This window comes from Podarcis pityusensis, assembly GCF_964106645.2.
Source record: "Podarcis pityusensis genome assembly, chromosome: 10".
In the NCBI taxonomy this organism is placed as follows: domain Eukaryota; kingdom Metazoa; phylum Chordata; class Lepidosauria; order Squamata; family Lacertidae; genus Podarcis; species Podarcis pityusensis.
In genome coordinates, this window is record NC_138035.1 from 66,340,104 (window position 1) to 66,367,807 (window position 27,704).

Below are 27,704 nucleotides of genomic sequence, written 5' to 3' on the forward strand. Positions count from 1 at the left end.
ACAAAAGGTTTCAAAGTCTTAAGAACTACCAGTCTCTACAGTGCAATCAGAAAGTAAACTCTGGGGTGTGCTCAATCTGGTTAGTTATTTGCCCCATTTTGTCTTCTAGCTCCAATTTCAGCTAAGACTGCCAATGTTCTGCTGGCTGTGCCTGTGTATTTAACTGGTTCTTATCAGGCAAGAATGAGCAGGTGGAACTCTTTCATCTTCAGCCGCAAAGACTCAATGAGGAGGAAAGGCTTCATCTGCTGGTGTCTGGGTATTATATCCTACTAGATGGCACAGGAATGCTACCAGAGAAAAAGCTGTCAAGTGTAAATTCACTAGCAGATCTGCAGAGCACAGAGGGAGAGAGAGTGTGTAGAATATGATGAGCAATCCATACAGACTCATTAAGAATACAGAGTAAGGGACCATTTGAATAAAGCAGAGCGAATGCTGAGAATGGAACTGCATGAATAATGTAATCCTTTTAGAAGCAGTGTTAAGATGTCTTTTAGGGCTATCAACAAGTTTAATCCACAAACGTTGCAGCATAAGAATTAAACAGTATGTAGATTTTCTTTTCTTTTCTAAGTAGCAGGACAACATGCATCTTTGTCAATATATATGTGGATAGGAAGATATCACTGTACAAAAAATCCCAATTATAATGTCTCACAGCAATGTCTCTCATTTTCTTCAGCTTCCTGCGGCGATTCTCATCACGCTGTCTGTGTAAGTGTGGAAGATAGCAAAATAGCTGCCTAAAGAAAAACTGCTGTGACATGCTGATCCAAGTGCTACGGTTGCTGCAAGCACTGCTGTTAGCTGCTGTTTACTCCTTCACAGAATATTATCCTATTCTTGTGAAAATCTCCTCTGAGCAAAAAAAAAAGAAAAGAGTAATTCATTTAGAAGGGCTTTAACAAGACGCCTTCTCCACAGGAAGCAGCAAAGCAACACAACGAAAAGTGAATTAATTACACTTTGCAAGATGCATTACTGAATGGTGAAATTGAGAGCAAGACCAGTGATGGTCTTTTGATGGTTCAAAAGCACCAGAAAGTACAATCAAATTGTGTGGTTGCTGCCTAGATTGAAAAGACTACCACCTATACTCTTCATGACCCCATGGACCAGAGCATGCCAGGCACTCCTGTCTTCCACGGCCTCCCGCAGTTTGGTCAAACTCATGTTGGTAGCTTTGAGAACACTGTCCAGCCATCTCATCCTCTGTCGTCCCCTTCTCCTTGTGCCCTCCATCTTTCCCAACATCAGGGTCTTTTCCAGGGAGTCTTCTCTTCTCATGAGGTGGCCAAAGTATTGGAGCCTCAGCTTCACTATCTGTCCTTCCAGTGAGCACTCAGGGCTGATTTCCTCAGGAATGGATAGATATGATCTTCTTGCAGTCCATGGGTCTCTCAAGAGTCTCCTCCAGCACCATAATTCAAAAGCATCAATTCTTCGGCGATCAGCCTTCTTTATGGTCTAGCTCTCACTTCCATACATCACTACTGGGAAAACCATAGCTTTAACTATACGGACCTTTGTTGGCAAGGTGATGTCTCTGCTTTTTAAGATGCTGTCTAGGTTTGTCATTGCTTTTCTCCCAAGGAGCAGGCGTCTTTTAATTTCGTGACTGCTGTTACCATCTGCAGTGATCATGGAACCCAAGACAGTAAAATCTCCCACTGCTTTCATAGCAAGCTTCAAATCTGAGAAAGAGACATGCTATTCTGGTGGCTGGGCCGCACTAGTTTATTGATGCCATTAAATAAGCACTTCCTTCAAGGAGAACTGCATACTGCTACCTCACAATGCATGATGCAACATTGTTTGGAGTTTCTCTGATCCTACACACAACCCCAAGTTAAGACTGAGCAGCTTACAACACAACACCATGTCAACTTTTCCCATAGTAGCTGCATGTTCTCCATTAATGACTATTTTGAGCCTGAAAAGGAATGACATTTCAAAAATAATTTATATCTGCACTTCTCAAAGGTTTTGAAGTAGGACCCACTTGTAAACGAAACTCGGTAGCTTTTGAGCTCTACTCCCCCCTTTAAATGGGACACGGGTGGCGCTGTGGATTAAACCACAGAGCCTAGGACTTGCCGATCAGAAGGTCAGCGGATCGAATCCCTGCGACGGGGTGAGCTCCCGTTGCTCGGTCCCTGCTCCTGCCAACCTAGCTGTTCGAAAGCACGTCAAAGTGCAAGTAGATAAATAGGTACCACTCCAGCGGGAAGGTAAACGGCGTTTCCGTGCGCTGCTCTGGTTCGCCAGAAGCGGCTTAGTCATGCTGGCCACATGACCCGGAAGCTGTACACCGGCTCCCTCGGCCAATAAAGCGAGATGAGCGCCGCAACCCCAGAGTTGGCCACGACTGGACCTAATGGTCAGGGGTCCCTTTACCTTACCGCCCTTTAAAGCAAAAATAAATAAAAATGCAAGAATATGTATCTTATTTTTCTTTCTTTCTTAATGTTAACAGATGTGTACATAGAATTCAAGCATGACATATTTAGAGGGAGGGGGAGCCGCTCTCTTAAAACGGCTACAGAGCAGTAATGGCATGTTGCTGTCTCGGGGTGGAACCCTGGAAATAAGGAAAGACCCACTAGTGGGGCCCACTAGTGTCATGGCTCACAGTAAGAACATCTGATTTATGTGCTGCTTTGAATCAGTACACCAACTCATGTTATAAACAAGCTATAAAACATTTTCGGATTCACAACGAATACTGAATAAAATGCCACTTCTGTTTCAGTGATACTAAATCACAAAAAAGGCTTCAAGATGTGGAAGAGCAAGTAAACAATGGACTAGGAAAGGAATTTTATTTTTAGATGCCATTTACTAAATGCCCTTGACCACTGCTCTGCCTTGATATATTCAGATATATTAAATTGCCAATACTTAGCTAATTAAAAGCACCTTTGGATAAGTGAAAGTGAATTCAGAAAGCTCCTTTAGTATGAACAATGAATCAAAGACTCATAATTTGTATTTTAATTTTTCATAAGGAAATACACAGCATGCAACAGACTGTTTCATTAGCATAACCTAATTACAGAGCAACTCATTATTCCACAAGTCACTGTTAATACTGTTACTAGGATTATAAATATGTTTACAAAATTTGGGGGGGGGGGATCAGTCAAGAATTACATTTTGCCACAACCCTCAACTATTAAACTTTTGTAATCAATCTGTGCTAATTACTACTGAACACAGAAAGTTACTGTGGGTTCAATTAAACACTACAAAGCTAACCCTTCCATGGTTGCAATTAATTCATATTTGTTGTTTCTCAAAATGGCCTGGTTTCATTCAAATGAAAGAACTGTTTACAATTTTATGGTTACATATACCAGGACGTTCTATGGCTGCACAAATATGGTTTGCTATGCTGATACATCAAAACTGTACACTTTAAGTGGAGCAGATCGCTAGGCCTACGACGTTTGCCTCGCTATTTGCTAACAATTATTAGTCAATGATGCTAGGAACGTTGCCAGATAATCTGCTAAAATGATTTGTGCATGATTAACTACTTGCATGCAAACGGGACGTGAACTGGACTTTCTGCTTTGCAATACACGACATAATGTGAATACAATGTTCCACAATGAAGGAAGAGACAGTTATATGCAATAGCTGGAAACGTACAAAATATTTTCATGAGGGGATAATTCAACCAACCAGTTGCATGGATAGATGCTTGACCTCTGCCTCACACCGTCTACAAATGTGCAGGAGCGCATTCTGACAGGTGTATTAATGATGGAACCAGCATATACAAAACAGGCAGCACACTCTTGAACCATGGTAAGGAATTTGGGAAGCCAATCACAAAACATTTACAGAGTAAGGAAGATGTAGGAGTTAGAGCTTTCCGAACGACAAAAACACTTCCCGCTCAAGCTCAGAGAAGAAAGAATTACTCTCAGGAGCGTGCAACATTACAAGCATGATTTGGGAGAACTAGATTGCAATCCTCTACACACTTTCCTGGGAGTAGGTGCAATTGAACTCAATGGGACTTACTTCAGAGTAGTTAAGCATGGGACTGTAGTGCCAAATTATTGTGACTTAACATCTTGAATCTGTCAGAGCTGCTTCCTTTCTTAAATGATGATGCACTTTTAATATATGTGCCACCTCATTTATTTTACAAAAAGGTCAGATATAGATTTCGGTAATGAAAATAATTTATCGTTCCGTTCTTTATTTTGCATATGATAACCGCTCAGTTTTGCCACTGAGCCAAGATAAAAGGTTTAGAGAAAAAGGATGCGGGTGGCACTGTGGGTTAAACCACAGAGCCTAGGGTTTGCTGATCAGAAGGTTGGCGATTTGAATCCCCATGACGGGGTGAGCTCCCGTTGTTCGGTCCCAGCTCCTGCCAACCTAACAGTTCGAAAGCACGTTAAAGTGCAAGTAGATAAATAGGTACCGCTCTGGCGGGAAGGTAAACGGCGTTTCCGTGCGCTGCTCTGGTTCGCCAGAAGCGGCTTAGACATGCTGGCCACATGACCTGGAAGCTGCACGCCGGCTCCCTCGGCCAATAAAGCGAGATGAGCACCGCAACCCCAGAGTCGGTCACGACTGGACCTAATGGTCAGGGGTCCTTTACCTTTAATGTTCATCTGCAGCAGATGCACACAACAAAATAGCTGAAACAAGATGTTGAGTAGTACAGATTCAACTTATAGAACAGCTGGAATCGAAATATGACTAAGCGTGTCTGCAGTTCTCTCTTGAACCATTATGGCTGTTAATCCAAGGATCAAGATCTGGGAGGTTCTCTGTTCCTCTGCTTGCAGCCTAAAGCTTTCTTCTCTATACAATGCATAACAAGCATTTATGACTAGGTCTCTGACTTTTTCAAATAATGTCACTATCCAGACTTTTGGTTTGTAAACAAGATCTTGCAAGTGTAAAACATCTCGTTCTCATTGCAAGTCTTCAGGCACATTGCTCCAGCAACTTTATTTGAAAATGAGACAGGGAAATCACATCAGTCTCAATTTAAAAAATAAAAATAAAAATGAGATTTATACCAAAAGGTTCACTAAAAACTTTCCAACGCACCTAAATATCAAGAACTATCATATGCAGAAGGGACGTGTTGCATAAACAGATATGCAGAAGAAGCTGCCGGGGTTGACAAGATATCGAACGACAGCTAGAGAGTGCAACAGAGCACTGAGACTTCCACAGTCAATATGGCTTTTAGAATGAATAAACCTCACTCAAATAATTATATCCCATGAAGCTGCTCTGTTTAAGTAAGTAGGTCAAACAGCACAAAAATTACTATTTTTACTGCATGTGTGAAATGAAGTGGTACCAATTGGAGGGAACTACTCCCAACCAAATGGCCTCTTTAGTTTCAAATGCACAGCAGTTAAACATAAAGTGTTTCAAAAAGCCACAATTTCATCCAATTTTAATGCTTTATTTTTAAAAAATGAATAATATTTCAGTAAAAAAAATGAATTGAAAATAAAAACTTGTCTTCCAACAGGAGTTAGAGGAGAGAGATGGGTTAGAGTAGAGAGAGGAGGTCCAGTAAAGGGGCGAGGAGTTAAGATAGCTGTTAGAGAGAAGAATAAGTTATATCAGGCTAGAACAGGCCTTCCCAACCTGGTGCCCTCTAGCTGCTTTGGATTACAACTTCCACCATTAGCATTCCTTCTAATGGAAAGAATGGCAGCAAATTGATATTGTCTGCAGCTGAAGTCGATGTGTCATTTAAACTGGATCTTTCCCAGTCATCCTGAAATGATCTTGCTTATGTTGAAAGCCATTTAAAGCAGAATACACCCTAATCCCAAAAGTGATGAAATACTACCAAAGACTGTCATTTCTCCAGCCTGTGAGTGTTAAAATAGTAATTTTGCATTACAGCTTCTTCTTTTCCTTTCAAGATCTCGCAAAAATGTCTTAACTGAGGTTTTGTAATACATACCGTATATACTCGAGTATAAGCCGACCCGAATATAAGCCGAGGCACCTAATTTTAGCACAAAAAACTGGGAAAACGCATTGACTTGAGTATAAGCCGGTTCACCACACCACAAACCTGGCGGTGGCAGGCAGCAAAGGAGGAAGAACAAGCAGCCCAAAAGGGCTCCTTTCAGGCCACTCGTCCCTCTGCCGCCACCTCTGCCGCTCGCAAGAGCAGGCTTAGGAGCCGCAGTTGGGAGAGGCATAGCACAGAGCAGCGCCTCTCCCAACCGCGACTCCTGTGCCTGCCCTTGCGAGCGGCAGGTGGCAGCGGAACCAGTGGCAAGAAAAGGCTCCTTTCAGGTCGCTCGTCCCTCCGCCACCGCCTCCCGCCTCACTCGAGTTTAAGCCGAGGGGGGCTTTTTCAGCATAAAAAACGTGCTGAAAAAGTCAGCTTATACTCGAGTATGTACAGTATATTTATTTCACTTTAATCAATGTAAATCTAGTTTACTTATTGAAGTAAAATGGCTGACAGCCTTCAAAACTAAGCAACTGTAAAAAGAAAAGAAATATCCATTTCTACTGAAATTGGGAATAACCTACTTGGGAATAAGTCCCATTCAACTGAATAGGATGTCTGAGAAAACCTGCACAGGATTGCACCGTTAGTAAACTAGCAGCACAATACTTTCAACCATAACTAATCAGTGTATCTACACTGTCTACAAATCAATTACGCCAAACATCCAACTTTGACGCATCAATAGCATATGTACAAATTCCCAAGGCTGAAAATTTGGTTTTTAGGCTACTGGCTCTATCACAATTAAATACGAATTTAAAACTATATAAGCTTGCTGATACAGTGGTGCCTCGCAAGATGAAATTAATCCGTTCCGCGAGTCTCTTCGTCTTGCGGTTTTTTCGTCTTGCGAAGCACGGCTATTAGCGGCTTAGCGGCTTAGCGGCTATTAACGGCTTAGCGGCTTTAAGAAAAAGGAAACAAACTCGCAAGAAGTTTCGTCTTGCGAAGCAAGCCCATAGGGAAATTCGTCTTGCGGAATGACTCAAAAAACGGAAAACTCTTTCGTCTTGCGCGTTTTTCATCTTGTGAGGCATTCGTCTTGCGAGGCACCACTGTAATTTGCAGTAGAAGGCAATGATCTAAGCTACTGAATCCACAGAGGAACTTATACAAAGTATTTACTTTACTTGAAGGATTTACATGTCGTCTTTCAAAACAAAATCCACACACCCCAAGGCAGCTTACAGTCAGTACTCATGCTAAGCAGAATTCAGTGTTTGTTTGTGGCGATCAGTGAGGCAACAATCTTCTGGCCTTCAGTTGCCACTAGTAGATACAGTACATTGAAATTTAACACTAATAATAATAATAATAATATTTATACCCCGCCCGTCTGGCTGGGTTTCCCCAGCCACTCTGGGCTGCTTCCAACAAAAGACTGAAAATACATTAAAACATCAGTCATTAAAAACTTCCCTAAACAGGGCTGCCTTCAGATGTCTTCTAAACGTCAGATAGTTGTTTATTTCTTTGACATCTGATGGGAGGGCATTCCACAGGGCGGGCGCCACTACCGAGAAGACCCTCTGCCTGGTTCCATGTAACTTCACTTCTCACAGTGAGGGAACCGCCAGAAGGCCCTCGGAGCTGGACCTCAGGGTCCGGGCTGAACAATAAGGGTGGAGACACTACTTCAGGTATACTGGGCCGAGGCCATTTAGCTTGTTTCAGCCATGGCTTGTGAAAGCTTGGAGAAGGCTGGGAAATAGTTCTTTAAAAAGAGGAGCGAGCATCTTTGGACCGGGTAAATGGACTGAGATAGACAGTGTATAATGAATGGTATCCAAGCACACAGTGCAATGCCATCATTGTACATAATGTGCAAAAGCAGTAAACAAACCCACAGACATGAGTAGCAACAACCCAATTTATCATAATTTTGTTAATTGGATTTCCTGAAGAGGAGGAGATTTTGGCAGTAATAAGGAAAATGATATTGCTGGAATAAAGACACGTCTGATTTTTCATCAATGAGATGTTTCTAGCGCTGATTAAGATGCTGCAGACATACAATATAAACCATCTCTAGTAGCACTGGAATGTACAATCAGCAGAATATAGGCAAATAGGTAATTTGCTAATATGATTTTGGACAATTCAGAGTTCTTCAAGACCAACTTAATTAGCAAACCCATATTACACTGACATAGCAGCCATTGCCCCTGAAAGGAAAGAAGACACATATATATGTGCTGCTCAAAAATGTACTCCTGGATAGGCTTTGAAATTGTAAATTGAAGAAAAGGTACTGGGAAAAAAAATAGCAAATAAACCTCCGATCTGTACATCCTACATGTAGAATACTGCATACAACTGTGGTTATGCTACAGAGTTGGAAATAGCATAGCCAGGAAATATAGAAAAAATAGCAGCTTAAGCTGACAGTTGGTTCGTATTTCTCACAAAACAGTATTTAAGCAAAAGTAAAGGTAAAGGGATCTCTGACCATTAGGTCCAGTCGCAGACTACTCTGGGGTTGCGGTGCTCATCTCGCTTTACTGGCCGAGGGAGTCGGCGTACAGCTTCTGGGTCATGTGGCCAGCATGACTAAGCCGCTTCTGGCAAACCAGAGCAGTGCGCAGAAATGCCGTTTACCTTCCCGCCGGAGCGGTACCTATTTATCTACTTGCACTTTGACGTGCTTTCGAACTACTAGGTTGGCAGGAGCTGGGACCGAGCAATGGGAGCTCACCCTGTCACGGGGATTCGAACCGCCAACCTTCTGATCAGCAAGCTCTAGGCTCTGTGGTTTAGACCACAGCGCCACCTGCGTCCCTATAATATTTAATTACCTAGGGCTTTTAGGGTCATTTCTGATGTTATGTCAGGATAGGGAGCCTGTGGTCCTCTGGATGTAGTTGACTCCCATCAAGGCCACCAGCATGGCTAACAGTAGGGAGACAATAGGAAGATTCCCTATAGCTGGTGTAAGGAAACCTGTACATTTGTGTGATGCATGTTTATGGCAAGGATTGGAGAATCTGTCACCCTCCAGATGTTGCTGTACTTCAGCTCCCATTATCCTTGAGCACTGGTGTCTGGGGACTGCCATCACAACAGGGGGGAGGCAGGGGGATACAGAGTGCCTGCTATGCTTCTGAGGTGCAGCCCCTCGTCGAGAGGTGGAGAAAGCCACACCTCCAGTGGAGCAGGGGGGGAAGGGGGAAGCCGAGCAAGGGGAGGGCTCGAAGATGCTACTGAGAGCCCAAGCGCCTTACCTAGCCCAGCCGGCCAAGAAACAGGCACGCCGATTCCGTTGCCCCGTTTGCACAGAGGGGTGAAACGTAAGGAGGGGAGGCGGAGATTTGGGGTGTCTAAGTTCTTATGCTGGGGGGGGGGGGACCGGAAGGGGACACTGGAAGGTGACACTACCGGAAACTGCAAGTGACTGAGACGGACATGAACTTTCTGGTTCTGGACTATAAATAGTTTGCACAAATGAAAACCTGCTAAAGATAGGTCGGAGTCCTGCCTGGTTACTCGTGAACAACCACCTCACCACCTGACAGCTGGCTATACTGGCTGGAGTTGATGGGAGTTGCAAACCATCAACTTCAGGTGCACAGATTCTGCAATCGTTCCTGAAGCAATGATATGTCTTTATTGTGGTGGTGCTAACTACCATAAAGTTGTGGTTACTATCTGTTCCTCCCACACCTTGGGGAGAGGAAATCTTGCTTCATCTTTGGCGCTGCAATTTAGACAAGTGCCGCCCTCTAAATTCCAGGCTCCAAAGAAAACAGAGGCTCATCTTTACCACCACACAACTTCAGAGATACTGTCAAGATGCAAAGTGTCCTGCTGCTTTCAAGTACGTCTGAAGCCCAGCTGGCACTGACTAGAAAATATGGCAACCTAGGGAGCACATTTGTGGACTCTGGCCATTTCAAGAACAGCAGCAGTGAGAAATTGTGCACAGGTATGGTTCTCCCATCACCACACAAGATTTTTAGTTGTGGTCTCAAATGTGCTATATAGTACAAGAGTTCGAGGTAAAAAAAAAAGATGCCATACTATAATCATGGGGGGGAAATGCTTCTTAATATAAAACTATCCATAACTTAAATCCTCTGTGCTTTACTGAGAAATATGGAGCATAAACCTACAGGAAACTCCAAAACCAAGCCTTATTTTAACTTATGATTAGCACAGAGCACTAATTACACATATTAGGTAATAACTATGACATCTGATTGACTGCAAGAATGGAAAACAAATGTCTAGAGTTGTAGACAACCACTACAATAACCATACCAAAAAGACCTATCTAATTATCTTCCCAAACCTTGACTTCATTAAAGAAAGAAGTAGGCAACGTCAGAATCCTACAATGTGTAAAAATTATATTTTTAGAAACTAAAGCTTTCATCAGCTCTGCCTGTATGTAGAGGTTTCCACTGCACTTTGCTTTTCAAGCCAATATGCATGGACAAGTTGTAATGGGGCTCCTCTTTGCATACAGCTGCCATGGAGCTTCACCCACGGCGCTAACAAACTAGGCACTAAAATGAAGTGAGAGCACTTGAAGAACTTCTGTTATTCACATCCACAATTCCCTTGGAGATGCTTACTAAGGCTACCACGCTCATGAAATCTATTTTAAAGATGACAAAGGAGTTACTCCAAGTGCTCTCTCACTTCTCCATTTTGACACCGGTGCAATAAACCATCCTTTAAAGACGGCAGCTATGCTAGATCCCTTTTGTCAGCATCTTTTTTATTAGCAACAATGCACTGTCCTTCCATAACCTCTCATGCATCATGCTCACAATAGGCCTATCAAACACCATTTCAATGAAAGCATGAGAAGAATACATCAAACATAAGGAGGCTGACTGATAAAGAGTGGCATTTGGAAGCAACTGCATTTGCAAAAGCCACATTGTGATATTTCAGCAAAGGTAATTATAAAGCCAGAGTTCAGATGGAACAGTTTAGTATAGTTGTGTATTCAGATCGTTTAAACACAATGCATCTGCTAAGTTCGGTAAACTCTGGGTCCAGGTTTCTCTTCCGGATGACAATGGACGTGCTCCCAGTTCAAATTATCCCTCAACATTTTCATGCGGCTGATTGAACTGCCACAGAAAAAACACTGCCTCCCCAAAAGAGCTATGTTCTGCAGCAAGCCTCCTGCATGCTATAGATCAGAGGCATTGGAAAGCAAAACATGTTGCTGCAGCTTTGGAAATGACTCCCGCTGGCAGCAGAAACCCAATTTGGACACTGCACCTTGGAGTGCATTGTTTCAGAGCATAAACCAGCTATTTTAGCTCCTTGGATATCTGCCACCAACTCTATGGGCCGGTTCAGATGTTTTAGAAACTTTCCTCACGTGATACAGCTCTGCCATCACCAAGGATGTGTTTGCACTGAGAATGCAATGTGTTCATGAAAGGACCGTGTCACACAAGCTACAGCCATGGGGAAAACATGTCACCACGACCGTGGAAAACGAAAGGAAATTCTTACTGCAAATTTCTACTCCCAGAGACTCCTGAAGGTGTAGAAAATTACACCTGTGTCCACAGAACAGGTCAAGTCACATAGTAGCTACATGAATATATCCCTACAGATAAGGCTGAGAAGCTTAAATAAACTGAAACTATGGTCACTACACATCTGGAAAGACCGACAGGACAAGCACACCAGCAAGGCTAAGCAAACAGAGCGACGCAGAAGGCCGCAGTGCTGAATAGCAACAACTTACCAAGCTATAAATATAACCTGCACTCAGCCAAGTGCAGCCTTTTGAAGTAGCTATTACAGTGGTAGGCTGAAGTCTCATCAGTCCTCTATTGGCTTCGGCGTCTAATGGAACATTAGCAAATAGGTTAAGCCCTTTGCTAGCAGATAGGGTTGTAACAGAGAATGAGATACGAGTCTACTTTTTCTATTACTGCCCTGGGAAAATGAACATGGTTTTAAAGCATCCCATTAAGAAGCCATCCTGGTTGTTACTTGATCACTGAGACTATTAGCATAAGGACACCTACAGTAAAAGCTACTATCAGTAACAAGAGTTAATTATACCAATAGAAAAAGTACCAGCAAATATTGGAAGGTATGTAGAGTTTAGACTCTGAGACTCAAAGAGGTCCATGATTTCATAAGAATGTTAGCAATAACTAAAACAACACAAAATGAACAAGTAACAACAACAACAAAATGAAGAGCCGGAGACTGGTTGCATGCGGCGTGGAGTTGGGTTATTTGATGTTGCGAGTTTTGTGTTATATATTTCAAAATACAAAATTTAAGGGGAAATTTAAAGTTCCCCTTAACAAGCTAATTAAAACTCATTGCGTTGACTGGGAAAGGATTGGCTCTAAAGGTCTAGATGGGAGCATGAACTGCCAAGGCTCAGTTCCCTGTACCCTCAGGGAGCAGGGTCTTGCCAGAAGATGTGTTGGATTTTTAAAAATGTGGGCGCATTGCCTGCTCTATGTATGAGACTTATACACTCATTAAAGTTTAGATGCCCTGAAAGATCATCCAGTGGAACAATGGATCTCTGGATGCTTCAAGCTAAATATAAAGACACAGCAAACCTAGACAGACGTTAACTGCTTTTGTCAGCAGAAAAACGATATGCTCCTTTTTCTCCTCCCTCACTGCACCCATGATCATGTACCATGTATCATCATAGACTCACAGACCAAAGTTGTATCACCTTAACAGGAATCCTTAAATTTAATACAGTACAACCCCTAGATAAAGTAGCAAGACACAACATAACACATAACATGCTACAATTAAGGATTCTCAACACTGAAAGCTGATTTATCACATCAATGAAAGTTTTCAAGTTGCGCTGCATCGATCTTGCTCTCAAAAATGTTAAAACCCTTTCGCGTCCAATGTCCAAATCACATGTAATAGAGTTTCCAAACCTATGAAATTTAAGTTTAGGATGGTTTATGTTGTTTAACTAGACAAAAACCTTAAACACTTGGTTTCAGAAATTATGAAGTCAAACAATTATGGAAAATTCTATAAGGGTTTAGCAGACCAGTCAACTTGACACATGAAATGGAATGCAATCAAATGCAAATTAAATGCAAATAGTTACAAGGTCAGCTTCATAATAATCTAATGTATCAACATCGTAACTATGATAGCTTTTCTTCCCGTGAATGTCATCCAATTTCAATTCATAATTGGAATATGTGAAAAAATGCCTGTATCACTGAAACGCATCTTATGGCAAATTCTGTGCATTAGTGCCTTGCTACATCCCAATGGGCCAATGTAAATCTACTTATCTTGTCACAAGGATACTCTAATTATTATTAACAGAGTAATTGTTAACAAGTGAGCCTTCATGGACTCTGTTCTGAAACATACACTGGAGTTGCCATTTAAATGAGAGGGACTCTGAAAGTTCATTAGAACAGGACTATGGTCTCATTTGCACGATGAGCCAAGTTTAATAAGTTATACTTCATGGAACTATATGGTTTATGAATAACTGTGGCTGCACACACCTCCCTTGTCCCTCCCCAGGTCCTAGACTTCCGTGTGAATATCCTGGCTTGCTTTAAATTCCATTCCTCATTGGTTTTGTTTGCACGTCACAGTAAACCAAACTTTGGCTTACCCAAGCTACACAAACAGAGGAACTCACACCTACTTTCCTCCTCCCCAGTTCTCATAGCACAATGCAACAGCAAAGCCTTTGCATGTTCTCCCAACCTGGGATCCTGATTCAGGTTTCTCCTCCTTAATCGCAGTCTGTAGCAAGGTGTGTCCTACGGTTACAGTTTGTGGTTATAGGAGAAGAGGGCTTAACCACGATCCTGCGTTCAGACAATACACCAAGTCAAACCTTGGCCTAGCTAGCTTGGCTGTCATGTTGTGCTAAAAGGACCAGGGAGGACCACAAGCAAGTGTGAGTTCCTCTCTGGGAGCCAGTACAAACTCTGGGAGCCATAGTTTGGGCTTGCCGTGACATGCAAGCCAGGCCACTGTATACAAACTGTGAAAGTCTAGTTTAATGTCCATGACCAAAGCAGGATGAGATTGTGTTTTATTTCCCTGATTTGGTAACCACCATCAAGCCAAAATTCCCCTGTATGAACAATGGGGAGCTGTGGATCAGTGCAAACTAGGATCTTTGTGACGAAGCTGGTACATGATAGGAAGGGTGAAGGACAAGCACACACCACAGTGTCTGTCCTCGATTCAGTTCATGAAGGTTTGAATTATTGTTTGAATGCAATCAATGTGACAACAGACTGTTTGGTTCTTAGCTGAGCTTTCTCTATTTTGCTCTTCTTCTGAATGGGCTGAATGTATCTCCTTACTGCAATGTTTCAGTCATTCAAACGTTAATCTCTTTTATCCCAAAGAGGCTCTTGCAGATCCTCATAAGCTGCTATTACAATTTTTATATAAATATTTTTTAAACCAAGCTAAAGATTGGCTTTTCACAACAGTCCACTGTTTGCATACTGTTTTCTCATGACTACAGGAGAAGGCATTGCTAAAACTGTCATTATTCTGGGGATTCCCTTAACAGCACCACCTCGACATTGAAGATTTATGATGGCAACAGAATACAGATACTCCTGGTCGGCCAATTGGTGCGAAGGGAAGATAGAACTTTCTTTATGTATGCGACAGCAGCAGCAAGAATACTCATTGGGAAATACTGGAAGACACAAGAATTGCCCACCCGAGAAGAATGGCAGATGAAAGTGATGGACTATATGGAACTGGCTGAGATGACCGGCAGAATTCGAGACCAGGGAGAAGGGTCGATGGAAGAAGACTGGAAAAAATTTAAAATATATCTTCAAAAATACTGCAATATAAAAGAATGTTAGAAAGAGGTTGGAAAAAGAATATTAGGTCGTTTTGGCAGATATGATATAATGGACTAAGTAAAAATGAGGTATGGAAATTGATGAAATAGAGGAGGATTAATTACATTATTTTAATGTTAAAATATGTAAATGAAAAGAAGGTTAGAAGGATTTGCTGGAAATACGATTTGAACTAGAATACAAAGTTGGGAGGTGAGAGGAGGTCATGGAAATAAGTAAAGGGAAAAAGGTTAAGTAAAGGTTTAATCTGTTTTTTGTCTTATTTCAATTCAATGCATTTTTATATTTTTTGTCAAGTCTTTTTTATATTCTATTTTATTGTCTTTTTGTTATTTGCTCATTTTATGTTTTGTTATGGTTAAAGCTCTTTCTGTATTTTGTATGGTTTTTCTTTTTCTTTTTTGTAATCTTAAATTTGGAATAAATATCATTTAAAAAAAAACAAAAACAGAATACAGATACTCCTGAGCAGATTGAGCTTGCCAACTAGGACTGCATTTTAACAGATCTGTAGCCCAGCAATTTCCCTCTCAAAAGCAGACTTCATGTACATCCACCCAATACTAGAGAACCAATCAAACTTCCACCCTTTTTATTTAAAGGTGCCCAGAACTGGCTCAGGTGTTGCTGGTCAGAGTTAATGTCTCCTCCCTTTACACGTACTCCTGAGCTGCCAAAAAAGGGCTCAGAGCACTCAGAGCGCCAGTGGTCCACAGCTGGGCAGATGTTCTAGGAGCAGGGATTATAGTTACAGTATATATACTTGTGACCTGATATACACTTTTCTACCAGTCAAACACAGCAGTAAGTTTAATGCCGATGGTAGTTCAGCAACCACTTTTCAGTGGCACTGTCCCCAATTACGACAAATGGCCATTAGGCAGACCCTGGTCTGTTGATAGCAAATTTCAGGAAAAAAACGGAGTCAATATACTTGAAATGTAAACTGATGGTAAAGTACTTAAGACAAACGTATTTACTATATTAATTAAATGGTCTATTTAACATGGAATATCAATCCTCTAATCACATCTCATTTAAACTTATTTCAATTAACAACTCTAAAGTATACCAGCACAGATCCTACTGTTCTAGGCTCATTAGGAACATTTTCATTATCTGTCAAATGAGGGAGTAAGAGGCAGAAACTGTAAACACTCTCTAGAGTTGCCCCCTACTCTACTTAATAGATTATTAGGGGAGCAAGCAACAGCAATTCTCATTAGCTGCTCAGTATGGGGGGGAAAGGACTTCCTATGAACTGAAGCACAGCAAAAGAGAATCCTTCCTGTCAAATAAGTGGACAGCCATTCAACTCTTCAAGGGTAATCTGCCCTCTATTAAAAACAAAATGAATCTAGTTTATTAGATTGATGAGGCGTGCGAAGCACAACCAACTGGGAAGGGATGGAGGGAGAGAAGGGGGATGGAACATTGACCATCTTGGCTGAGTCCTGGAAGACCTGCTCCCTGCCTTGCAGGCCTTTTTCCACCTGGCGTGGGAGGGCAGGGTCCTGACTGACTCCAACTACAAAAGCTGAGGCTGCTGAACAGCCTCTTGGACTGGAGTATTTGGGGGAGGGGGAGGTTGTTGCTGTTATTGATACTAATTTTAGTATCTTTATTTTATAATGTTATGATTTATTTGCCTCCTTCTGGCAACTCCTGCAACAGCGGTGGTGCCAAATATATTGCTCTGCTTTCCTTTGGACCACATCAGCGAGGCTGAGAGGAGGGTCTTGTCATCTGGACAGCCCAGGACCACCATACACACTGCCCAGGCTTGCACCCAGTGCTGCTAACACAGCAGTTTGATTTCACCCCTGGCACTTCATTGTCTCTTGAGAAAGATGGATGCCAACAACTTTTGTTAGGTTTGGAATTATGAATTTTTCTTCATGTTTTAAGCATGGTTTTAACTATCGAAGGGTGGCATACAAATAAAATTATGTATCTATGACCATGGCTGTAAGAATCCACAAAAACTATTCTTGAAATGCATGGCTTTCAAATATTACCTCCCCCCCCCCAATATACATACACACACACACACACACACACACACACACATAGAGAGAGAGAGACAGAAACAACTTCAAATAAAAATTTAACTGACAGGCAATTTTGCATAAACAAGCACATTTTTAATAACTTAACCCCTAAATCTCTACAAAGATACTATACCCTGACATTCTTAAAATTTCAGATTACAATAATATACATGTTAATGTAACTTTTCTTACCAGTATATTCACATGTGAAGACAACAAAAAATGGAGTAACCAGATCATTTATGCCCTGAACATATCCACTGGCTGGATGACGTATTGCCCAGATAAACAAAATTCTTTCAAAGATCTGGGGAAGAAATGTAAAGAGCTGTAAAGCAATGAACTCAGAAGGCACAAAATGTAGGCATAATGAAATGCAAGTGAGTATCAGCATACATAATCAGCAAAAGTTAATATAGTTTCTTGATTATTCAAGGAAAACATTTAAAGATTACTAGCACTATGTAAAAACTAAGCGTTTATACAAAATTTTAATTGTTGAAAATGTACCATTTTAAACAAGTAAGGTTTATTCTCCTTCCTACATTTCATAGACGAAATTCAAAGAGCTTCTTAAGATGCATTCAGGGTCCTGCACACACCCAGAAGCCTTTCGGACTATTTCTCTTTTAAAGCAGCCTCTCACACCATAACAAACATATTTTGAAACACCTATCAGCTTCAAAAGCAGTTTGCCATTTGGAAGTGAGCCAAGAATGCTACTTGAGTCCTTCAGGACTTTGGATACTCTTTCACCTCCTCCCATGTTGTACAAAGCTGATTTTCTACAATGGAGAGTTATGCATAGTTCCAAAAAATACCTCTGCTCTACATATATGTCCTTAAGAACACAGACATTACACTGGAGGGGGGTGCATCTAGGAAGCTATATTGTCATGATGATACAGGAGATCATAGAATAAGACCACCAGTCATGAGAAGCGTCACTTCTATTTTTGGTTGACATTGGTAACTCTTGCTGCTGTAAAGTCAAAGAACTGAGATCAAGTAGACTGTGACTTGCAAAAAATGAGAGCCAGTAAAAAAGGCAACTGGGAAACTTATCTCCCCAGTAGTGCCAAGATCTGGGTCTGGAAGATTAGCTTCTTGCTCAACTAACCCTGAGCTTCAGCACTATAGTACAATTGCTTTATAGCACAGTCTACTGAAGTCCATGGCTAGGTGAGTGGGAACTGTTCATCTAACCCCAAATCTGAGTGGCACTGTGCAGAATTGGTGGTGCTGTATGGGCGAGTTCAACTAAACTGATGGATGCCTCATGGAAAATATGCCTCCCCAACTTAATTTTATTGCCCTTCCAAGACAGATAAGAGAGTTCATGGGTTGAGTGATTAATTATAATTTTAAGGGCATATTTACTCTTATCCTAATAAATGCCCCCCAAATTATTTCCATACCAAAAGGGTCAAAGCCCCTAAAGGTTTGCAGCATCACAAATTGGGGGGGGGGGATTAGATGTGGGTAATGCAAGCCTTAGGAGAGTGTATCCCTCTTTCCAGTAGGCTATGAACTGTGGCTTGAGTCCACCAGTTTTCATCTTCTGCCTCATTTGCCTTCCCCTGCTTGCCCCAACTGAACTTCAGTTGTCAACATTAGGGCTCCTGAAGGACAATAAGCATGCTCACCCCTTGTTGGGGGCATTAAAAATATATATCCCAGGGAATTTCCCCAAGAATGCAGAAATGGCTGTCTTGTATGGGTGTAAGAAGAACTTTTCAGTATGGCATCTCCAGAGAAAATGAAATGTGTACTCCGACAATACACAAACAAGCAAATCACACAGTTGGGACAGTTGGATTTATTATCTCGCAGTATTACTTGCCTCTGTTGCTTTGGGTTGCAGAATTAAAGCTTCCGGACTCATACGAGGAATATCTATATGAATCTGAAAAAGAAATCTTTTAATTTTCAGAAACCTTCAAATGATGACTAAGTTTATAATGTTACTGTTGAACTTGCTTATTAAAAAAAAAAAAAGCTAGTGAAGTAATGCAGGTTTTCAATTTTCCTTATTCTTTACAGGCCTTCCCTATAAGCCTTTAAAAAGTATTTAAAGTGCATATGCATTACACAGGACTCAGTAATTTGAGCATTTGATAGACAGTGAATTAACCCATAAAGGGGGGGGGGGAATCAATGGTAATTCTGAATATGGGGAGTACGTAGGTTAACATTTCCCTTTTGTACATACTTCATATTTTTTATGCAGGAAAGTACTGCACAGGCAGAAACAAAGCTATGAAGCCACTATTTATCTAGTGGTGCTTTATCTATTTATCTAGTGGTGTTTGTTCTCACTCCCCAAGAACTGAAGAAACAGAATAACGCTTTCAATCTGCTTTCAAAACAAAACTATTAGTACAAGGAATAAAAGTTGCTGCCTGCACAAACCCCTTCAAAATGCAGACAAAGCACAACACAAATATTAAAGACATACCCACAAAGTAAATGGCAGATCAAGTCTACAGGGCAACATCTGGCTAACAGGATCGATTTTGTAATATTTTACAAGATGCATTAGCTCTCCAGTGTCCCTTCTATTAGCCCCTCAAGAAAGGCTTCCTGAAGGTCTGGATTATCCCTTCCCTTCCATTGTTTTCATGGTTTTCAAACTATGTTCCTAGGAATCTTAGAATATCTTGGACGCCTATCAGGGATTTCACAGGGAGAGGACCAATAATGGCCAACAGACTTCCCTGAAAGACAGTTTGCTCACCACACTTTCTAAACAAGGTTCAGATGCAGGAGAATGTTAGGTGCATTCCAAGATGTAGACTCTGTTCAGGTGTGGCAATGGAGAAGCTCAGCTGCCTTAGCCAGTGAGTGCTCCGTGCAAATTGATCTCTACGAAAGGCTGCACCAGTATTTTAAATGCACAAGATTCACACTGGCAACTGCCCAGGGGTTCCCAAAGTCAATGCGCAAAGTATTCCATGAAGACAGAAGATTTGGAAACCAGTGCGCTAAGCATGCAAAGGCCATATCTGTATCCAATGTTAACTATAAATTGAGAAAGAAAATGAATGAAAAAGGAAGTTAGTCACAGAAAGGAAAAGCTGGACAGCCTGGTCCCATTGCTCTTCGTGTGCCTGGAAGGGTGAATGAGAAGCTCAATAAAAGCCAGGGGCACTCTCAGAAATAATGTGATGTAATATTGAAAAAGGCATTGGAATGCATGTGAAATTTCCTTTAATTGGAGACATTTTTCAGTTCCTTCACCTGTCTGTATGTCTCCTGGTGAGTTTCTTCATTTCTTGAATCATAATATTGTTCCACAAAAGCAAAATACTCTTTCCGTTTCCTTTGTAAAGTGCCTTCTCTCCGTTCTATATTTGCAGGGAGGTAACCCTAGAAAGTGACACACATTTTAAATTGTAGAAAAATTGTTTACCAATTGTTCATTAAAAACTCTCCCTCCCTTGAAAATTGTTCTATGGCCCATTTCTGATGCAAATTAACAGTTTCACAAACCATGGCTACTTCTCTCATCTTGCACTGGCTTTGGTGCAGGTATCCTGGTTTTAAGCCAGAGTTCCTCATTACATCCAAACTGGGGACCTCTGACTTAAAACAAACCAGAACCTCTTCCACTTGCACAGATCACTTGACCCCCAACTCTTTTGGGGGTTCATAATCCATATTTTATGAACCAGGGATGTACATTCAAAGTGGGCCTGTGCATTCGATGCAAAACACAGGTTCTCCAGTGCAATTGTAAATGGAATTTAAGTCACTTTCCCCCATCCATTTTGTTCCTCTTTTAAAGAAAGCATTCACTTCAATATAGCATTGCATTTCTCTTCCATTTATGTGGTGTATTATTCCAAATCATTCCACTGGTTTATCGAGACCAGGGTTTCCCAAACTTGGGTCCCCAGCTGTTGTTGGACTACAACTCCCATCATCCCTAGCCAGCTGGGCCAGTGGTCAGGGATGGGAATTGTAGTCCAAAAACAGTTGGAGACCCAGGTTTAAGAAACCCTGATCTAACCCAATACAGTGGTACCTCGAGTTACATACGCTTCAGGTTACACACTCCGCTAACCCAGAAATAGTACCTCGGGTTAAGAATTTTGCTTCAGGATGAGAACAGAAATTGTGCTCTGGCGGTGCGGCGGCATCAGGAGGCCCCATAAGCTAAAGTGGTGCTTCAGGTTAAGAACAGTTTCAGGTAAAGAACAGACCTCCAGAATGAATCAAGTACTTAACCCGAGGTACCACTGTATTGTCTACTCTAAGAGGTAATAGCTCCAAAAAGTTCCCGTTTAAGATGCTTGTAAATAGTTTCTCCACTTCATATAAAAGGCTACCACAGTGACCATATATAGCCTAACAAAAAGAATGTGTAACCCAAACCACAGATAGGGAAGCTTGAGCAAACTAGCTATGGCTGCTGTGCTAATATATTCTAAGTCGCACTGAGGAATTATACTGGGTCATTGTGTGCACATTCGCTTCACAGCCCAAAGTGAAGTGGGCCACTTCAGACTTGGTCAGAATGAAGAAGTGGTGCTTCTCCAAAGCAAATTTAGTCTGTCCCCAACACTTTGGAGACACACAAAGAGCAGTCTTAAAAATGTATGCATCTCCTCCCATGAAAGGGAAATGCCCGCTAGGGGGATGGGAGAGTTGGTGGGAGAGGAGCTAAAAAATTGTGACCGACAGTTCTGGCTTGCAACCAGAAAATGCTTTCTCCAATCAAATCCCAAAGGGAATCAACAGTATTTTTAAAAGGGAATGTATTTGTCTTTGTAGAACAGGATTCCCCCCCCCCCGCAGTCCTATTACTCAGTAGATTAAACATTTTGGATTTCGGACTGAGTGCTTAAAACATTTTGAAAACAAAATGAAAGTGAGAAATAGCTGTTGATGAAAAATGAAAAGCTTCAGAGCAATCAAACCATATGTTGCACACCAGAGCATTTCTGACAAAGTTTGGACAAGATTGATATATCACACCCCAGGAGACAAGATAAAAGAAACTTAATGTAAATTAAGCAAGTATTTGTGTATGCATGGCAAAGTACCAATACTATTAAGTGAAATGATTCAGGGATCTATTGAAGAACTTTTACAACCTTCAAAAGAACAAGGCTACAGTCTATGAAGTAGGGGAAGTGTAGTGTACAAAACAATTCAACAAGTAATAAAAAGCTTTGATGCAAATCAATAAACTCATCTGGATTTAAGTAATCAAGCCTATGTGCTTGGTGTATACAATGCAGGAAGTGTTTCTGCAAAGCTATTTGTATAAAGTGTTACAGACTATGATAGTATGAGAACTCAACTAGTTTATAAACATTGCACACAAGTTATAAAAAGTCTGGGAAAAGGAAGCTATCGATGTAAAAAACTGCTTATCTTAAAAGCTAAATCAAAGGATAGCCATTTCCTCAATTTACTGGATTCTCGTGTTTCCTGTTCTATTAAGTCTTTCACATAAATACAGCCAAGGAATGGACTCATAGGAAAGTCCTGCATATGAACGTGAAGTAGTTAGCTACCACTTTCTCAAATCTTTCATCTGAAGTCAAAGTCAAGGAAAAAAAGATAGACTTATTATCCAGGTAAGTACTTAATGGCCCCATTTTATCTTTCATAAGCCACCCTTATAATGTCAGTATGAGAAAAGGAAGAGGTCATACCCCAGACCTAAAAAGGAAGAATCCACAGGTGTAGCAGGCCTGGCGACAATGGCGAATTTCAAATGTAACCAACTTGGTCTAATAAACCAAGGCTTATTCGAACAAGGATTTTAAGGGGAATCTCATCTGTTGTAAGGGGAATCTTTCAGGGTTTGTTAAACTTCCAATTACAACCAAATCAGGAAACTGATTTCATATCAATTTCATATTCTGGTTTGTAAGTAGAGATTATATCAGTGTTACTATCCAAATGCAATGGGTGGCTGTGGTTTAACAAAACCTGGAAGATTTGCATTATGGCACACAACCAAAGGGAAGAGCAAGTGTGCAGGGGGGGGGGAGTCATAATTAAAAAGATCACTATGTCTGAACTTGGTCAGTGACTCATCCAAAGGCGGCCAGCGAGCTTCATGGTTCATCTGGGCTCTGGGCTCATCTCTCACAGAGATCCAACATTTTATCCGTTACACTGGTGCCAAGGATATGAATAAAAGTTCCCATTATTGGAATGTTTCTACGGGCATTTCATTTTCAGCACCAATCAGGGCCAGCCATTAGGCAGCAGCCTCAAGAACCAGCTGTTCGGGGCAGGAAGTGGCAGTGAGGTTTTGGAAATTAGCTGTGTGAAACACACCCTTGATATCTGATCCCTAGCTAGCCTATTACCCTCAAGTGTAGCACAGAACACTATTTCCATGGCATTATTGACAACAGATCCAACAGCTAGTCCAAACAACTTTTGCACTTTGAATAGGTGGCGCCATCCTTTTGTTTACTTCAGGCTACAAGATGTCTTGGACCAGCCCTGACACCAGCTAAACATTTCTGTTGAAACAATAAGCTGGAGAAAGACAATGTTTCCCAGATATTGTATCAGCTCCAGATGCAATCTCTAGAATTCAATATTTAACCTTATGCAAAGTAGTGAGCTAGGATATTAAGATGTCAAGACTGCATTTCTTTTTCAGGAGTCTGTACTCTTCAGAATACATTATTTGTCCCATTAGAAAGCAATTTAATTTATGACTAAATATACCAATATTTTCCTTAGAACAGAGACATTTGCTGCTAATCAGTTTCAAAGATTAATAAACACACCCTCTCTTTTAGACAAGTTCAATATCCTGTTCCCTCGCAAGCCATGTTTTATTTTTGCAGGTAAGAAAGCACACATTAGCCACTAGTTCAAATCATTTACCTCTCCTTCTGGCTTTAGGAGATCTCACAGCCTTATTTAAAATTATACATCAAGGGCTCATCTGTGCATGTGGACAAGTTAGAAGACATTCAGATAAAATGGGGGTGTTTATGTCAAACTAATGGCTATTCAGAGAACCTTTGTTCTTTTTTCTAATTCTAATATGTTTTCTTTTTACTGCCGATTCTTTAAAAAACACACTTACTGACTTATATTTAAAGCTCTCCCTTCACCATGCAGTCTCAGAGCGGGTTACAAACATTTCAATACAACATTAAATAAAGCATTACTTCTACTACATAAGATCACTACCATGTCAAATATTCAGAGACTAGGGGACAAAACGGTAGAGAAGTGCTCAATAAGAAATCCATCTTAGGGACATTGACTTTGGGTAGGAAACATGGATTCAAGGAAGCAGGGACAAGGAAGGAGTGTGGAACGTTATACAATTTCTGCCTTGCTTCTTTAAAAAAATCCCAATCTAATCAAAGTAATAACCTTGCAGCCAACATGGCTTATAGCTTTTCCCATTCTTCTATCAAGCCAGCATCGTAGGGTAAATAGATGGCCTAACTCGGCTTGAACTTCAGGATGAAGAGTCAGCATTTTAAATGTATACTTTACCAGGGGAAGAAGAAAAAACAGCTACTGCATTCTGTGTACTTAATTTTAATTGCAAGAGACTACTTATTAAATATTCACTGTTAAGAGCTGCATCTGAATTTTGGATTAGAAAGCACTAAGCCTAGAAATTTATCGAGACTCATTAGCAAGAAAGAATCTTTTTAAACACTGGAAATCAGACCTCTTCTGAAGTGAACACTTCACATTCCCCACAGATTGATCTTCCTCAAAAAAAGGGGGGTAAAAAAGAACGCTGTTTTAAGTCTTCTCTAAAAAATTCAACAGTGCTAAACTGCGGGATGTGTAACTTGGAATGTTAAAAAGCCAACATGAATATTCGCTGATGAAGCAGAATTCATGTTCACTTGGGTGCAAGATACCATAGATATATACACCTTCCTCAAAACATTTTGCCACTAAGCAAGGAAACAATTCTACTTAACACCAGTATCAACAAACACCATTTTCTAATTTACACCAATACTGTAAGAAACACATATGCACATAGTTGGAATATACTTAACTTTATTGTTTGAAACTAATTTTTTATTTAACACTACAAGGCATTTAGGAGCTGGTGGAGGGAGGGCAACAAAGAAAAATACAGCACTTGTCATGATTTACTACTCTATTCTCTTATGACAAACCAAGCTTGAAATTGAGAACAGAACAACGTCCTTTTTGTCACACTGTTTTGGAGCGCTACTGATTAGCTATGACTCAAGCAAAATTATATGTGGTGAGAGAAATAACACTATCATCACAAAATACTGAAGTACTTACTGAAAGGAGCTTCCATGTAATTGGCCGAACTGCTTTCGGGATTCCTGACCAGCTCAACTTCCGTAATTCTTCTACTCTCCCAACAAAAAAGAAAGAGCAAACTTCAGTTAGAAACCAGCACCAAAAAGCATTCAAATTAAGGCCACTTGAATAGAAAAATACCAAGTTATATATCAAGCTATACAACATTAACAAGTTACCGTATTTTTCTGTCTATAAGACGCCCCCATGTATAAGACACCCCCTTTTGGGGGGGGCTCAGATTTAAGAAAATGGGGAGAGATGGCCCAGTGTATAAGACACCCTCTAATTTTTGACATTATTTTTAAGGGAAAAAACCTAGTCTTATAGACGGGAAAATATGGTATATGTCATACAAGGCACTGTGCTTGAAGCATAAGAACAGTTGACCACAACTTTGGGCTCTAAACATCATCACTGATAAGGGGGGGGGGGGGAACATGGATCCTATGTCACATTATCCTAAAGAACAAAAATAAGGATCTTCAGTATGTCTGTAACAAAATTAACAGTTTGATCTTACAGCACCCCAACAGAGGGAGAAAAACCTTTATCACCATACAGTTGCACTGCACTTTGGAAACTTCGCAGCAATAAGGAAGGATGTGGCCATCCTACAGACACTGTGGAACTACAACTCCCATCAACCCTAGGCAGCATAGCCAATAGTCAGGGAGCCGGAGTAGTAGTTAAAAAACATTTCAAGATTGGCAGGTTCTCCCAGACCTACTTCAGGGCTACTTTCAAAGCCACAGGGCTGGTCACATCCCTTTATCTTTGGAAATAAATGCACATATACTGCAATTTACTGGCACATATGCAATCTGGACTGGAATTATATGGCACATTGCATCCACTAAAGTCACCTACAAGATAAAGCTGCCTTCATAAAGCATAGATCATACAGGTGTTGCAACTCAGACAGAAATATATGGAATTTCACGGTTGTTACTGAAACCATGCTGTCTCCTTCTGTTTGCTAACAACTGACCAGTGAAGACTATACAATCTGGAATGGAACTGATAATTTCTTAGCTTGTGTGGCACTTATAAAAGGCACCCTATAATGAAGCAAGGTGAAGTGGATTGCCTTGAAAAGCCAGCTGTGGTGTCGTTTGAGCTTCCTTACATCTTATTTTTATATATTTTTTTAAAATGTTACAAAACACCACCTATATAATCCAGTACACAGAACAGGCAGAATAAGGAGGCAGAATAAAATGGCCAACCATGGCAGATTCAGATGAAAGGCATCTCTCCAGTTTCGGGGTAGTGCAATCATCTTTATTTATTTTATTATTTTATTTATTGAATTTATATACCAGCCTATTCCCGGAGGTCTCAGGGTAGTTCACAGAAAATATCAACATAAAAACCAAAATAGATATACTCAGAATGAAAACAACAACCCAATAACACACACCCCAAAAAGAGCCACATTTTTAAAAGGGCATAGGATGTCAATCAGATCAACCAAAGGTCTGATTAAAAAGGAACGTTTTTGCCTCAAACCTAAAGGTATGTAACAAAGGCACCAGGCGAGCTTCCCTGGGGAGAGCATTCCACAGACGGGGAGCCACTGCAGAGAAGGCCCGTTCTCATGTTGCCATCCTCCGGACCTCTCAAGGAGGGGGCACATGAAGTAGGGCCTCAGAAGATGATCTCAGGGTCCAAGTAGGTTCATATGGAAAGAGGCAGTCCTTGAGGTATTGCAGTCCTGAGCCGTTTAAGGCTTTATAAGTCAAAACCAGCACTTTGAATTGGGCCCAAAAACTAATTGGTAGCCAGTGCAGTCGGACCAGGATCAGTGTAATATGCCAGAAAGCCATGGTGTCATATGTACTTATTGTGCTGCCAAGGCTAAAACAATGCCCCCCTTCTCCATTTTACCCTCACAACCACCCTGTGAAGTAAGCTAGGCTGAGAGACAGTGACTGGCCCCAGCCCACCCAATAGACCTTCATGGCTGAGTGGTGATTTGAACCCTGGTCTCTTAACTCCCAGTCCAACACAAAATGCTGGCTCCCTTTGATCACACCCTGTTGTAACACCTGGCAACTTGGAGAGAAACATATTTTTAATACAGTTTAGTATACAGTGGTGCCCCGCAAGACGAATGCCTCGCAAGACGGAAAACCCGCTAGACGAAAGGGTTTTCCGTTTTTGAGTTGCTTCGCAGGACGAATTTCCCTATGGGCTTGCTTCGCAAGACGAAAATGTCTTGCGAGTCTAGAGATTTTTTTTTCGCTTCCCCCCCCCTTTATCTAATCTGCTAAGCCTTTAATAGCCTTTAATAGCCTTTTAGCAGCTAATCCCCTAAGCCTTTAAGCCTTTAATAGCCGCTAAACCGCTAATAGCGCTAATCCGTTAAGCCGCTAATAGGGTTGCTTCGCAAGACGAAAAAACCGCTAGACGAAGACTCTCGCGGAACGGATTAATTTCGTCTTGCGAGGCACCACTGTAATGCCATTTAATATAAAAGAGGGAGTTATCTTCAATGCC

General features: G+C 41.1%; 1 protein-coding gene across 1 annotated transcript in view; it reads right to left on the reverse strand.

The window, feature by feature from the left end:
- Positions 1-27,704, reverse strand: part of TBC1D22A (TBC1 domain family member 22A) — a 118,393-nt gene that overhangs the window by 65,079 nt on the left and 25,610 nt on the right. Inside the window, exons 5-8 of the mRNA XM_081023714.1 lie at positions 25,182-25,252; positions 20,148-20,276; positions 18,751-18,813; positions 17,100-17,214 (exon numbers count right to left, since the gene is read on the reverse strand). Of these exons, the coding sequence (XP_080879840.1) occupies positions 17,100-17,214; positions 18,751-18,813; positions 20,148-20,276; positions 25,182-25,252 (378 nt within the window). The remainder of the gene's footprint in view (positions 1-17,099; positions 17,215-18,750; positions 18,814-20,147; positions 20,277-25,181; positions 25,253-27,704) is intronic.